The 13561-nt window shown below is 36.1% G+C and overlaps 1 protein-coding gene across 8 annotated transcripts in view; it reads left to right on the plus strand.

The window, feature by feature from the left end:
- tiam2a (TIAM Rac1 associated GEF 2a) overlaps window positions 1-13561 on the plus strand; it is a 66455-nt gene that overhangs the window by 48295 nt on the left and 4599 nt on the right. For 7 of the 8 annotated variants that reach the window (XM_056767618.1, XM_056767612.1, XM_056767613.1 and 4 more), the window contains 7 exons: window positions 14-103; window positions 231-440; window positions 5634-5728; window positions 10536-10724; window positions 11834-11902; window positions 12500-12625; window positions 13014-13122. In XM_056767618.1, the coding sequence (XP_056623596.1) occupies window positions 14-103; window positions 231-440; window positions 5634-5728; window positions 10536-10724; window positions 11834-11902; window positions 12500-12625; window positions 13014-13122 (888 nt within the window). The remainder of the gene's footprint in view (window positions 1-13; window positions 104-230; window positions 441-5633; window positions 5729-10535; window positions 10725-11833; window positions 11903-12499; window positions 12626-13013; window positions 13123-13561) is intronic. The other variant, XM_056767619.1, reaches the window with a different exon arrangement.

Raw genomic sequence — 13561 nt, forward strand, 5'->3', positions numbered from 1 at the left:
TCCTATTCACAAGGGTTTGCTGTTACAGGCTATGTTGACAGCAACAGAAACAGTCATATCACTGTCAATGAAGTTCTCCCTAATGGGCTTGCTTTCAGAAAAGGTATTTTTTACAAAGACAGAGCAGATTTTCTGCAGCAAGACACATTTTTACCTGTTAACAATTGTTATTACTTGTTTAAATTATTATTTCTTTTGTTTTTGAAAGGTTAATGTTATGTCATTGTTAGGTCTCAGGCCCGGTGATGAGATCTGGTTTTTGAATGGATTTGAGGTGTCTTCTCTGGACCTAGCTCTGATCCCAACTTTATTTAAGGATCTGACTGTGAAGCTGACTGTGAAACGCCCTCTGCCCTCCACCCAATACCATACAGATACAAACACAAGGCCTCTAAACAGAAACTGTACCAAAAAACACCACAGAGCCAAGTCGTCAACAGGTACATAAATAAATGCACAACAAAATAAAATTGACTCAATTCAGTTTCTTAATATACTTCGTGCTCCTTTGCGAAGGACATCATCAAGCACATTTTATTTACCCACCAGCTAATGGTCATATAGAGACAATTTTCAGATGCTATGCTGATTTTAGATTTGCCAAATTGCCCTATTTTAATCAGAAATGCATTAGAATGGTTGGCATTAGAATTTCCATTGAATAGTTTAAACAGCTAAGAAAGTTGAGCTTACTAGTTAACAACACACTGCTTAACAAGTTACATCTACAAGATGACAGCTGTTGTTAATGAGAGTATTGCTTTTCTGCTTTATGTCAGCTTGACATACTTTAATATTCTTTCTCTTATACTTTGTATGTTTTAATTTTTTTGCAATTATTTGAATATTTGGGACATTTCATTTTTGATCCTGAATAATTTTCACTTAAGTGTTAAACACATCGGCTTGATTCATAAAAAATAGAATCTAATGTAACGTTGAGGATTTAAACAAACATGGCCTGAATTAGTCTTTGAAAACTTTCTCTTTGTTATGAATTCAAACTAAATTTTGTAGACACTTGACACTTGTTACACCTCACCCATAAACTTCCTCCATGACTTCCTCTAAATGGACTTTTGTCTGTTGTGACTCAATAGTTTGTTAAACTACTAAACAGACAACGGTGGATACTGTGAGCTGCAACTGTGGGGTGGACCGGATTCAGACTATGTATTTTAGGTTTATTTGGTATGTGTTTTTGTTTTGTTTAATAATCATCGTTTATAATAATTTTGATGTTTGTCAGAGAATATTTAATATAGGAGTCTGTTAAATGTACAAATCAAAGCATAGGGTAGTTTATTAAGCATTTTTTTGTTTATGACTTAAATATTAAGATATTAAATGTATTTGTGTAATTGGTTGCTCTGCAGTAGAACTTTATTGTCCATTTTTAAGGGTGTATTTTTGGTAATTAATGAGTATTACAAAATTAATGAATATAACATATTTTTATATGCATTTTACATAAAATTAGGGATGCACCAATATAACTGCCAGTTTAAAGGCATAGTTCACCCAAAAATTAAAATTTTGTCAGCATGTACTACCCTCTTGTCATTTCCAGCCTGCATGACTTTCTTCCCGTCGAAATGAAAAGAGGTTGAGTTAATGATGACAGAACTTTAAGTTATGGGTTAACTATCACACATGGGTTAAGTATTTCATAAAAATTATGAAAAAGTACTTTTTATGAACATATGAGCCATGATGTGTTATACAACTACTTCAAATATGTAAAAAATAGGTCAATTATGTTGACTTTAAAGATCAATTTTGGGGGGAAACAATAAGACTTTAACACCACTCCAACACTGTCACATTAGTTTTATCCAGTACCATATTAAGTAAGAGAGATAAGTTTATTTATATAGCAAATTTCAGAAAGCAGAGCAGTCCAAAGTGATTCCAGAGACGTGGGGCAGCAACCGAAAAGGCTCTATACCCTTTAGTTTCTAAATGGGAACGGGGGACCGATAAGACAGCCTTGTTAGAGGATCTTAAATGTCTAATGGATGTCAGTGGGTTAAGAAGATGCTTAAGACAAGATGGGGCCTGATCATTTAGAGCTTTAAAAACGAACAATAAAATCTTAAACTGAACCCTAAACTGCTCAAATTTGGGGGACGTGATCGTATTTGTGACCTTGGACAACAAAACCTTATGGGTCAATTTTTCAAAATTGAGATGTTTACATAATCTGAAAGCTGAATAAATAAGCTTTCTATTGATGTATGATTTGTTAGAATAGGACAATATGTATAAACTCTGGAATCTGAGAGTGTAAAAAAATCGAAATATTGAGAAACGTGCCTTTGAAGTTGTTAAACAGGGGCACTGTGGCAGGGCATCCCCACACAAAAATTTAGTTTTTATACATTTAAGGTAGGAAATTTATAAAATATCTTAATGTAACATGATCTTTACTTAATGTCCTAATGATTTTTGGCATAAAAGAAAAATCGATAATGTCCACCCACACAATGTATTTTTTTGTCTTTTACTAAAAAAATTCACATTTCTTTGACCTGGTCAACAGCCTTGCAGCTGCATTTTGAACCATCTGGAGTCGTGTTAAAGATGACTTGGGGAGACCCATGTAAAGCAAATTACAATAATCTAATCGAGAGGTAGTAAAAGCATGAATCACCTTCTCCAAGTCTTGAAAAGACAGAAATTACTTAATTTCAGAAATTGTCCATAATGGATAAAAAATTGTTTTTGACAACAGAGTCAATTTGGTGGTTAGGCCCAGTTTTTAGTCTAAAATAACACCAAGGTCTCTAACATGGTAAGAAACTGTGTAGGAAGGACTGCTAAGCTTTCCTGAATTTCAGTGGTAAGAGCAAGGTTGTGGGTTCGATACCAGGGGATTGCAAATACCTATGCTTTGGATAAAAGCGTCTGCCAAATGCCTAAATGTAAATGTAAGCTCCTTAATAAGAACTTCTCTTAATTTCGGAGGACCAAAAACAACTATTTCTGTTATGTCTCAGTTAAGTTGGAGAAAATTGTTTGATAACCATGTCTTAATGTCCCAGAGACAGTCCAAAAGCGGTTGCATGGAATCAGATATAATTGTGTATCATCAGCATATAAAAAAGAATGAAACGCAAAATTATGTTTCCTCATAATACCGCCCAGCGGACACATATAAAGATAAAAAGAAGTAGGCCTAAAATAGAGCCCTGAGGAACTCCACTAATAATAGGGGCAGCTGCTGATGAGAACTTGCCATGCTCTACAGAAAAGGACCTGTCTTTAAGTTATGAATTAAACCACTGTAAAGCAGAGCCCTTAATTCCAATGAAGTGCTCTAGACGCCCAAGAAGGACATCATGATCTACAGTGTCGAAGGCCACGGTGAGATCGAGTAGCATTAAAATCACACTATTACCTGCATGAACAGCGACTAAAATTTCATTAAAAGCTTTAAGTATAGCAGACTAAGTGCTAGGGTTAGCACAGTGCTATGATAAGCATTAATAATTAATATTAATTTGATAGGGCTTAAAAGCTTAAGCTAATTATTGTTTTTTGTCACAATTTTACTAATGTACATGTAAGATTTAAACATTAATTTTGCCTAAAAAACGTAAGTTAAATAATAAATGGCAAACCCCTATGTGAACTGGTTTAAAACTTCCAGTAAATGTATTATGAACAGATGCCAAGCCATATCTATAGCCTTGATCTAACAGCATCTACTGTTGTAGTGCCCTTTCACAACATCCTTATGTACACCACATTTCAAAAAAATGCAATAGGGATTGCTAACCCTAACCCTATAGAATAAAAATGCAAATCAGAAAATGATGCTGGTTTAAATGTGCGTCATGGTTATATATTCTTAAAAGGAGACTGGGATCTGAACAGAAAGGAGTGTTACTGAATTATGGGGCAGTTCCAACCTGGAAACTTGTTTTTATCTTGAATTGAGAAAATGTTGGTATGGAAACAACCAATAATGAAGAATTTGTCTTTCCATTTTCTATTAAAAAGGTGTTACAACAGCAATGCTTTTTGGTTCCCTAAAGAATCAATTACTCAATGTTTTTTTTTCTGTGAAACAGATTATTTAGATGTTAAAGTCTCAAGTGCTCCTTCTATGGTATAGTGAAGCACCTTCTTTAAGATTGTACGATTAGTTAAAACTCATTTCACACCCCATATGTGACACTTACTCAGCTTAGGCTACAGCCACACGAACTAAAACTTGCGTACATCTGAAAAGAGAAGTAATGGTAATGACCTCTTTTGTAATGCCAGGGAAGAATAAAGCTGAAAGCAGCAATAAATGGTTCCTTGTAAGAGGGAATGGCAAATTTTGATGTAGGTTTTGACAAAAATAATGGAAATACACAGGTGCCAGGTTACAAATCGAGATTCAGGCCCTAATTATGCTCTTGACACGTAAATAGTACGTTTTTATTTAATGTACTGTTTACACTTATAAGTGTTAAATTCGGTTAAATTCATAAGCAGGGGTTAAATTCTAAATGCCAGCAGTGTGCCAAGCTACTTGTGATGTAATTTGTAGGCTTCAGTTTGATGGATATCATTTTGTAAATCTTGTGTGATGGACTTAAGAAAATGAGTTACACTTTAAAGCACGTTTTTATGTTATGGAATATCAATTCCAGTCTTTTTGTATTTTTTTGTATTTATATTATCTTTTTGTTATGATAAAATCATTCCAATATTTGATACTGACACAAGTTTAAAAAACTCTATAAAAATTATTTTTTTAACAATCCAAAAGTCATACACGATAAGAATAATAAAATGCTAAGATAAGAATGCTCACAAATGCAAGGAGTTGCACTAACAAGACTTCGCCATGTTTGATCAAAAGAACCAGGTATAAATAGACAGACTAACAAAGGATAACAAGATAGGCTACAGGTGAAAACTTTAATGGCTGATGAGTCCGGGCAATGGATTATGGGAACTGTAGTGAAAACTGAAAGTCCATTGAATGAGCAGAGTGACCTCTTGTGGAGCCTAAGGGCACTCCAGCTGATGACTGTGCAATTCATACTCTTGATGTTTTATGTTTTGCGATAGTTGTCTGGGAGTCTTTTGTTGTGGCCATTGAACCGCCCACATGTTCTTCAGAAAAAAATCTAACAGGCTTTGCATATTCTTTGCTGGAGCAATTGGGAGACCCATACACAACTATAACAAAAGTTGTTAACATTTATTGGGTATAAGAACAGGATGATCGGTAGTAGGGAGTGTAGGGAGAACAGGTTAGTAACTGATAATTTACTTGATTACTGTCAAGCAATACTATACCATCACAAATAGTAGACATAGAAGCACATTGTGCTATCACTGCTGCTTCTCTTGATCTGCACCATACACAAGCAAAGACAATTTCATATGGATTTTTTATGTAAAAATTTCTCAAGTGAGAACATTTTTAAATGGAAAATGTACGACATGGGCTTAGTTCAAGCTTTTAGAAACTATGAAAATTGTCTTGTTTCGTGGCATTGATTTTTAAAATCTTAAATTGTGTGCAGTTTGTAACAACGATCCAAGTTTGATGTCCCATACAACATTCAATAATTATTGTAAATGCATGAATTATGAGTTACAGTGAGCAATTGTTTTAATCTCCTCAGATGTGTCCTGTGCGGCAGAAATCTTGGGTTTAACTGTAGATAATGATATTCAGCTTCAGCGACACAGCCGTCATCATACAGTGCATCATAGCAAGGTAAGGAACTATTCCAATGCACAACAAAGTGAAATTTTTCTTTCAGATGGTCTATATGTAATTGCCTCTGTGTCTGTATTTTATTTCATTTATAGCAGCAACTTACATTGATGTGATGTAGACACATGAACAGTAAATGTCCCCACAAATGAAAAATCTGAATTCGAGCCCATTCTCATCAATTGGGTATAAATAACACCTGCTGTTGCAATATTGTGTAATACGTATGCCAAATTTCAAATGTGCGTCCATAAAATACACCTATTTTGGCATGCCAATCCCAGCATGCTTGCACATTAAATGTTAATTTGTCCTATCAACCTGTCCCCAACCCCGAAACTTAACGGTATTATTTTCATTATTTCAGTGTTTACTATTCATATGCATTTCAAAATGGCTGCTCTCCACCCAGGTGCATGCAAACATCAGCGTTTCATATGCACGCACATCTGTTACATTGCAACAGCTTGTTATTTATACACAGATCAATATTTTTATTCATTCCTCAAAGATTATTCGTGAGTTTGACAAGGCGCCGACCCTTCTGCTCTCGCCCAATGGAATGAAACTATTTTATCTTACTCTGAATTGGTTCATATGGATTATCTTCATACACTTGATCAACATTATCAAGAGATTAATCATAAACATTTTTAAGACATTTATTGCCCGTAATGTCGTCAAATTACTGGGATGCAAAATGTGATTGATACTTGCATTGGCAGCTCTATCTATTTATTTATTATTATTATGGCTGTTGAGGTGATATTGACTATTCTATAGATAGGCTTCCAACTAACTAATAAAATCCCAAAGAACAAAATAAAGTCTTGCATTTACAATATAAGTGGCATCCACATCTCTACTACCATTAAATAGAGAAATATGTTGATAATAGCGCTAATAAAAGGGCCAATTGAACAACATCAACATGAACAAAAACATAAGCAAATCATTTTTTTTAGAACATAGAATGACTGGTTCCACACAGTTCTTAAAACATTTTTATTTTCACATACAACCGACAAACACAATGACACAAAGCAGGTTGGGACAGAAGGAATCATCCTCTCTTAGCTGTCCCAGCTCAGTTTTATCCAGAAACTCTGAACTTTTTTATTTATTATGTCGAAAATTTTCTCATTATAGTTGAAGATTTTATTTTTATTTGTCTTACACAGATAGGCCCTATTACTAACAGTGCAAGTTGGGTTTTAGCATCTGGCAAAAAGACAGTTTTAAATGTCAGGCCAATTTCATTTTTTTATTCCTTTACAATTTACTTTAAATAATGAAAACAAATCTCCGTCTTTCCAAAAGTTTATCTTTGGCTGCAAAAATGTGCATATAAAGCAAAGTATTGTCCCCCCGGGGGATGGGAAGCCAGTCAACCAGCATATGGCTGTAAGCAAGCTAATAATCTTGGCTTATTTAAGAGTCCTATACACTGGTGTCCAGAAGAGAGCTGTAAAAGATCCACATCTCATGTTTCCACTGTTGCTTATGGGACTATAGGTCAGCTTCAGTGGCAGAGCGTGATGCCAGGCCGTGCATCTTCCACACTGTTTGAGCACATCCTCTATGAGCACTCACCCACTGAGGTGCTCTGCTTGTTCCTTACCATGTGCTGACTCTGGTCAGAGCGTGTCAAAGTAGGCAAGGACGTCTTCCTTAATTTATCGATTCTTACTCTACATTGTCTGGCACAGAATAAGATGGCCCGATTGCGGAAAGATATTGCTGCTTGCGTGACCTGCTGGAATGCTTCTGAAGAATCTGTTTTCACGGTACATCAGAGATATCTTTCACCAAGTGCAAATGGATTTATAGTTTTATAGGGAGCTTAATTTTTATTCAGTATTCATTAATGTGGATAAATGTTTTCAGTTTATGTTGTTAGTGCTCCATTCAAATGTCAGAGTAGGTCTGTTGTAGTTGTACATTTCCTTTGACAAAGAAATGATTATTGAATATGGAACTGTGGTAATCCAGTGCTTTCTAGAATCTTATTTTGCTGTGGAGACAGCTTAGAGTTGTTTGTTAACACGGATATGCTAATACAAAATGTGCATTCGTTTTTTAAATCTGATCCTCGTGCAATGTTGCCCAATTTAAAAAACCTCATTCAGTTCAATAGCTTGTTAGTTGATTGTCCCCTCTGTGCCTTCAATATAATTTAATATTGTCAATACTTGATTATTCGCACACTATATGTCTAACATATTAGTTGTAGCTGTGTTTGGTATGTAGAAATGTCCTAAAAAATAAAAGCACATAAACCTTGCATTACAGGTGAATTGTGACTGTCAAAACTTTTGATAACTATTTCATTACTTCCAATACTTCCACAAGTGAGTACACCCCTCACATGTTTTAAATATTTATTATATATTTTCATGTGACAACACTGAAGATATGATACTTTGCTACAATAAAAGTAGTGATGTACAGCTTGTATAATATTGTAGATTAGCTGTCCCCTCAAAAATACTAAACCCACAGCCATTAATGTCTAAACCGCTGAAAACAAAATTGGGCCCAATTAGCCATTTTCCCTCCTGGTGTCATGTGATTCGTTAGTGTTAAAAGGTCTCAGAATGGGAAGAAGTTGTGTTCAATGTGTTGTTGTTGCTCTCACTCTCTCATACTGGTCACTGGAAGTTCAACATGGCACCTCATTGCAAAGAAATCTCTGAGGATCTAAAAAAATAATTGTTGCCCTACATAAAGATGGCCCACCCCTATAAGAAGATTGCCAAGACCCTGAAACTGAGCTGCAGCACGCTGGCCAAGACCATACAGCGGTTTAACAGGACAGGTTCCAGTCAGAACAGGCCTTGCCATGGTCGACCAAAGAAGTTGAGTGCACGTGCACCCTTAGGTGGATTTAGTTATTCTAGGTGTTATCAAAAGATGGAGTTTGGATATCTTTGAGAGTGTGATGGGTTGTAATGTGATAGAAGTTCAGTTAAGTAGGCAGGAGATAAACTGTTTAGGACTTTAAAAGTAGTTAAAAGAACTCTAAATTCAATACAATACTTGGTTGTCGTGGTTCTGTCATGGAGGAGTGGAAGAGGACTCCAGTGGCAACCTGTGAAGTTCTGGTGAACTCCATGCCCAAGAGGGTTAAGGCTGTGCTGGAAAATAATGGTGGCCACACAAAATATTGACACTTTGGGCCCAATTCGAACATTTTCACTTCGGGGTGTTCTTGTTGCCAGCAGTTTAGACATTAATGGCTGTGTGTTGAGTTATTTTGAGGGGACAGCAAATTTACACTGTTATACAAGCTGTACACTCACTACTTAACATTGTAGCAAAGTGTCATTTCTTCAGTGTTGTCTCATGAAAAGATAATACAATATTTACTAAAATGTGAGGGGTGTACTCACTTCTGTGAGATACTGTATATGAAGAGTTTGGTTCAAAAATGAGATAACTCATGATATTTAAATCACTTTATCTCATTTTGGAACCAAACCCTAAAAGCACAAAATCTTTTTGGGAGGTGAAAGTATTATTGTGTTTAAAACTTTTGGACAATGCTGTATGTTTGTTGGTTTTACTTTGTACTTACTACAGTCATTGTTATCTGGTGTGTGGTGATGAGACAGAGCTTTAGGCCTGCAGATTCCATTGTTTATGAGACACTGTTCACTGTTCTTCACTATTCAAGTTGATGTTTAACCAAACAGTCTCAGAAGAGCTTGACCGTTTCATGTGTATAACTGGCACCATGCCAATTGGCACATTTTTTTTTTTTTTGCTGAAATTGCCATTCACAACAACAATTAAATAACACCTTTCACAGCACCGTGTGCTTTAAACACACACTACAAACGGTGTCATCTAGCCATGTGCCAGTTTAAATGACTTCCTGAATAAAAAAGTGATTTAATTATGTAGCTGTTATCTCCTTAGTAAGAAGCAATGAGGAGGCATACAAAAATAAAGAACACTTTACCTAGCAGCAGGTGGAACACTTCTGACTCTTCTATTCTCTACATACACATAACAGAAACTTCTACTGATCCCTACTGGTCAACATGGACAGAAGAACACAACAGTAGCACTTTTTAAGAACAACATACTATGCATTCTCCAAACATTGTCGCATGCTGTATTACACTGTATCACGGCATATTTATAGAATCGTAACATAACTTTGGTTCCCTGAGATACGGGACGTGACATGGCGTAGAAGCTATGCTATGGGGAACCCCTTCCTTCCTAAACCTTCCTGAAATCTTGTTGCACAACGGTATTGAAAGTTTAATTTCACACTGGCCAATGCCACCGAGACATCCAATAGAGGCAGGGCCTCAATATGGATAGACTGAAGTGGTTTTAAAGGCCTTTTAATGGCACAGTGGGAGGGGAAGTGGGGGAAACGCAGAAAGAACGCTCTTAGCTCGAGGCGATTTATATGACACGTTTTCCCTGTCCAGTAGCCCGAGGCCGGTACTTTGACCAGCAAAATGTTGAGGTGGTACAGGTCCCGAACACAGTTTGCAAACTCTTGACATGCTGAATCCGTGTTATTGCGTCTTCTCAACAGCAGTCTTGTAAGTAGGGAAATTTCTGTGAAAGAGGAAGAGAGTTGATGCCGCCAACACTTATTCGCCGTCTTGAGTGGCATTGGCCAGCGAGAAGTTTAACTTTCACAGGAATAGAAAAGTAAGATTTCAGGAAGGTTTAGGAAGGAGTCCTCATAACGTAGCTTCTACGCAATGTTGAGTGAACTGAAAGGGGACACGTTGCACAGAATAATTGAATGTAAATGTTTTCCAACTTGTGTCTCATGCAGAGTGTGGACACCGTGTGTTCTTTGTATCAGTACTACCAGGAAGATTCTGGAATTTTGATGGAGGGCCAGAGGGAGTCAAGGGGGCCAGAACCATCCACGCTGAGGCCCTATCCATGGCATATGTCTGCCACAGAGAGACTATGCAAGGTCATTCAGGAATTAGTAGACACGGAGAAATCCTATGTAAAGGTGAGAACTGACTATATAATCCACTATTAACATAGTTTTACAAAGACATGATTAAATTCAATTCATGTTCATTTGTTATAATAGTTTGTTATTATAGTTAATAATAGTGTACACTATTGCAAAGCGGCTTTACACAAGGGAGCAATATTAAAAAAACACATAAAACAGAGAAATAAATTAATCATATTTAGAACATAGTCTGAAGCTCGTGTCATCTAAAAGTCCTTGCAAGATCCGGTGTCATCTTTCAGGATTTGTTTGGTCATCTGAGTTGTTAGTGGGAGGCACCAAGCAATAAAATAGATATTATATATAATAATTATTAATAATTTACGTATTCTAGGCTTAAGAGATTTGTTTTCAGTCTAGATTTAAATTGGGTGTAACAATTAGCTTTAGCCGCAAAGTTTCAAAGGCTGTAACACTTTAGAATACTGATCCATTATTAATGAATAACTACACAGGAACAAATGAGTCGCACAAAAATCTTTAGCCTAATATTTATCTTCTATTTTTGGGTGAAAGTTTTTTTATTTTATAGCTACATTTTAGTCTCATCTTTATTTGTGTTCAAAAGAACAAATAAATGTATACAGGTTTGGAACTACTTGAGGTTGTGTAATTCATGAAATTTACATTTTTTGGGGGGGGAAGTATACCATTAAAACCAGAATTATATGAAATATTTGTTTTATTTATATAAGCAAACTTGTTTTGAAATTTAAACCCTTTTAAAAGTAATAATCCCACAGGGACAACAAAAAATTAGCATCACATCATTGACCCATATGTATATATATATTGTTTAAAAACTTTAAATTAATACTTTCCTCACACTTTTAAAGTTACAGCAAAATAATTAAATGAATAATGCTTTATTATAGGTGTTATTTGTGCACCTCTGAGAAATTTTAGAGGATATCCTGACTATTATGTAAATTGTACATTTCGAACTTTGATATTTCAGATACTTTATTACCAAATTAGTCCTGTATTTCGTACCATTTCATAGTGTATTTGTTTTTTGTTGGGATGGGAAGCACAATTATATATAAAAAGTCAAAATGATGAGTGATCATGATTTACAAAGACCATCTTTATTCATCCAGGATCTTAACTCCCTGATTGAAATATACCTAAATCCCTTGCAAAAGGAGAGCTTTCTCACCCAAGATGAGGTAAGGGCATACTTCATATTAGAACAAGACTGAAAGGTCAGTTTAGGATTGGGTTGGAAGGTATTACCCAATCATTTATTATAGTAATAATTCCTAGCCTTATTTGCTTACATGCTTTTTGTCCACATTTTCCACATCTTTTATGCTAAAGACTAGCAAGCTTAACTCACCAATTTTGAAGCTGTGAATGGACGTATCCCTGACATGCCTTAAGATGGAGGAATATCAGTCAATACAAATTGAATTGTGGCCATATTAAAGCCTGGTCAATTGACACTTTTGTCTCACTTATACAAATTGAAAAAGGACCAAGGGGCTTTAGTAGTATGGTGATAATGTGAAAATAAACATTTAGCTAGAGGTCAACAGAAGGCTTTAGTGCTTTTGAATATCTGAAACAGGTTTAAAACAGCTTGTGTAATCTTGCCATATTGGTGTTGCTAAAAAAATATCTTGCTTAGACATTACCACACAACTTATTCATGTCTGTGGCACAAACTTTACAGAACGAAACCTCTGTTTGTGTAGCCTTGATTAAATATGTTTTATTACTTTTCTGACTGACCAGACTTTGTTTGTGGGTTTGCTTTCCTTCAGCTGGAGAGCCTATTTGGAAGTCTTCCAGAGATGCTGAGCTTCCAAAAAGTTTTCCTGCTGACCCTGGAAGAGAAGATTAGTTCCTCTCCAAACTTCACCATACTGGAGACCCCTGTGCAATTCAAGGTGGGTACCAAGTTATCTTCATTTATACAGCTGTACAGAAAGCTCCTCTAGAGTAATGGTTCCATTCACATTGAAAAACAAAACAAATGGCCAATGAACTGAGTTTCACATATTTATAGTCAACGGTTCTTTCGTGTAAGCTAGATGGCGCTGATGGGGACCATCCTGCTATTGTTTCAGTAAAAGAGGACGTGCGTTTGTGAAAAATGCAGGGAGGCATATAGACTGATGTAAAAATGCTGTATCATGATTATGCAAATAGACATAACTTGAACAAAGGCCTGCATCATATTTCAGCACTTTAGCCTGACAGGAGACCCATATTCTTTTATATCACATTTTTTTCTTGTTCATGTCTAGCATGGCTTTCTCTTCATTTCTCTTCCAGAAGCTGCTCTTCTCCCTTGGTGGATCATTTCTATATTATGCGGAGCACTTCAAACTTTACTGTGGTTTTTGTGCAAACCACATCAAAGTGCAAAAGGTTCTGGCACGAGGTACAGCATCAACTCACATCTTTGTTCTCTTTTATTTTTATACTTTTCCCAACCAAATATCAGTTTTAGGCTGGCCTACTCGCGTTCAAGTGAAACCTCTCGCTCCCATAGTAAGAGCACTGTGCTGCTGGCTCAGGACATGCTACACTTGTGCAGTAAACGCAACAACATGATGCATCTTGTAAGTCGGTAGGGCTTGTGATGACATTCTCACACACTGTTTGTGTTGTGGTAAGGCTTCCGTTCACAAATCAAAAACGACTTTTGTGTTGACTTGTTAATTGCCTGCCAATTGCTCCCTGAAGTGTCAATCCGTCTGGGGTGAGGAGTGCTTCAATTACTGCTCTAATAGCTCCTCTTGATTTGAATAAGAACCAAGGAATACATTTAACATTATGCGTCGTGGTGGTGCTGCCATTTAACTTGTAACCCAGAGGTC

Source organism: Triplophysa dalaica, chromosome 15 (genome assembly GCF_015846415.1).
Source record: "Triplophysa dalaica isolate WHDGS20190420 chromosome 15, ASM1584641v1, whole genome shotgun sequence".
Lineage (NCBI taxonomy): Eukaryota > Metazoa > Chordata > Actinopteri > Cypriniformes > Nemacheilidae > Triplophysa > Triplophysa dalaica.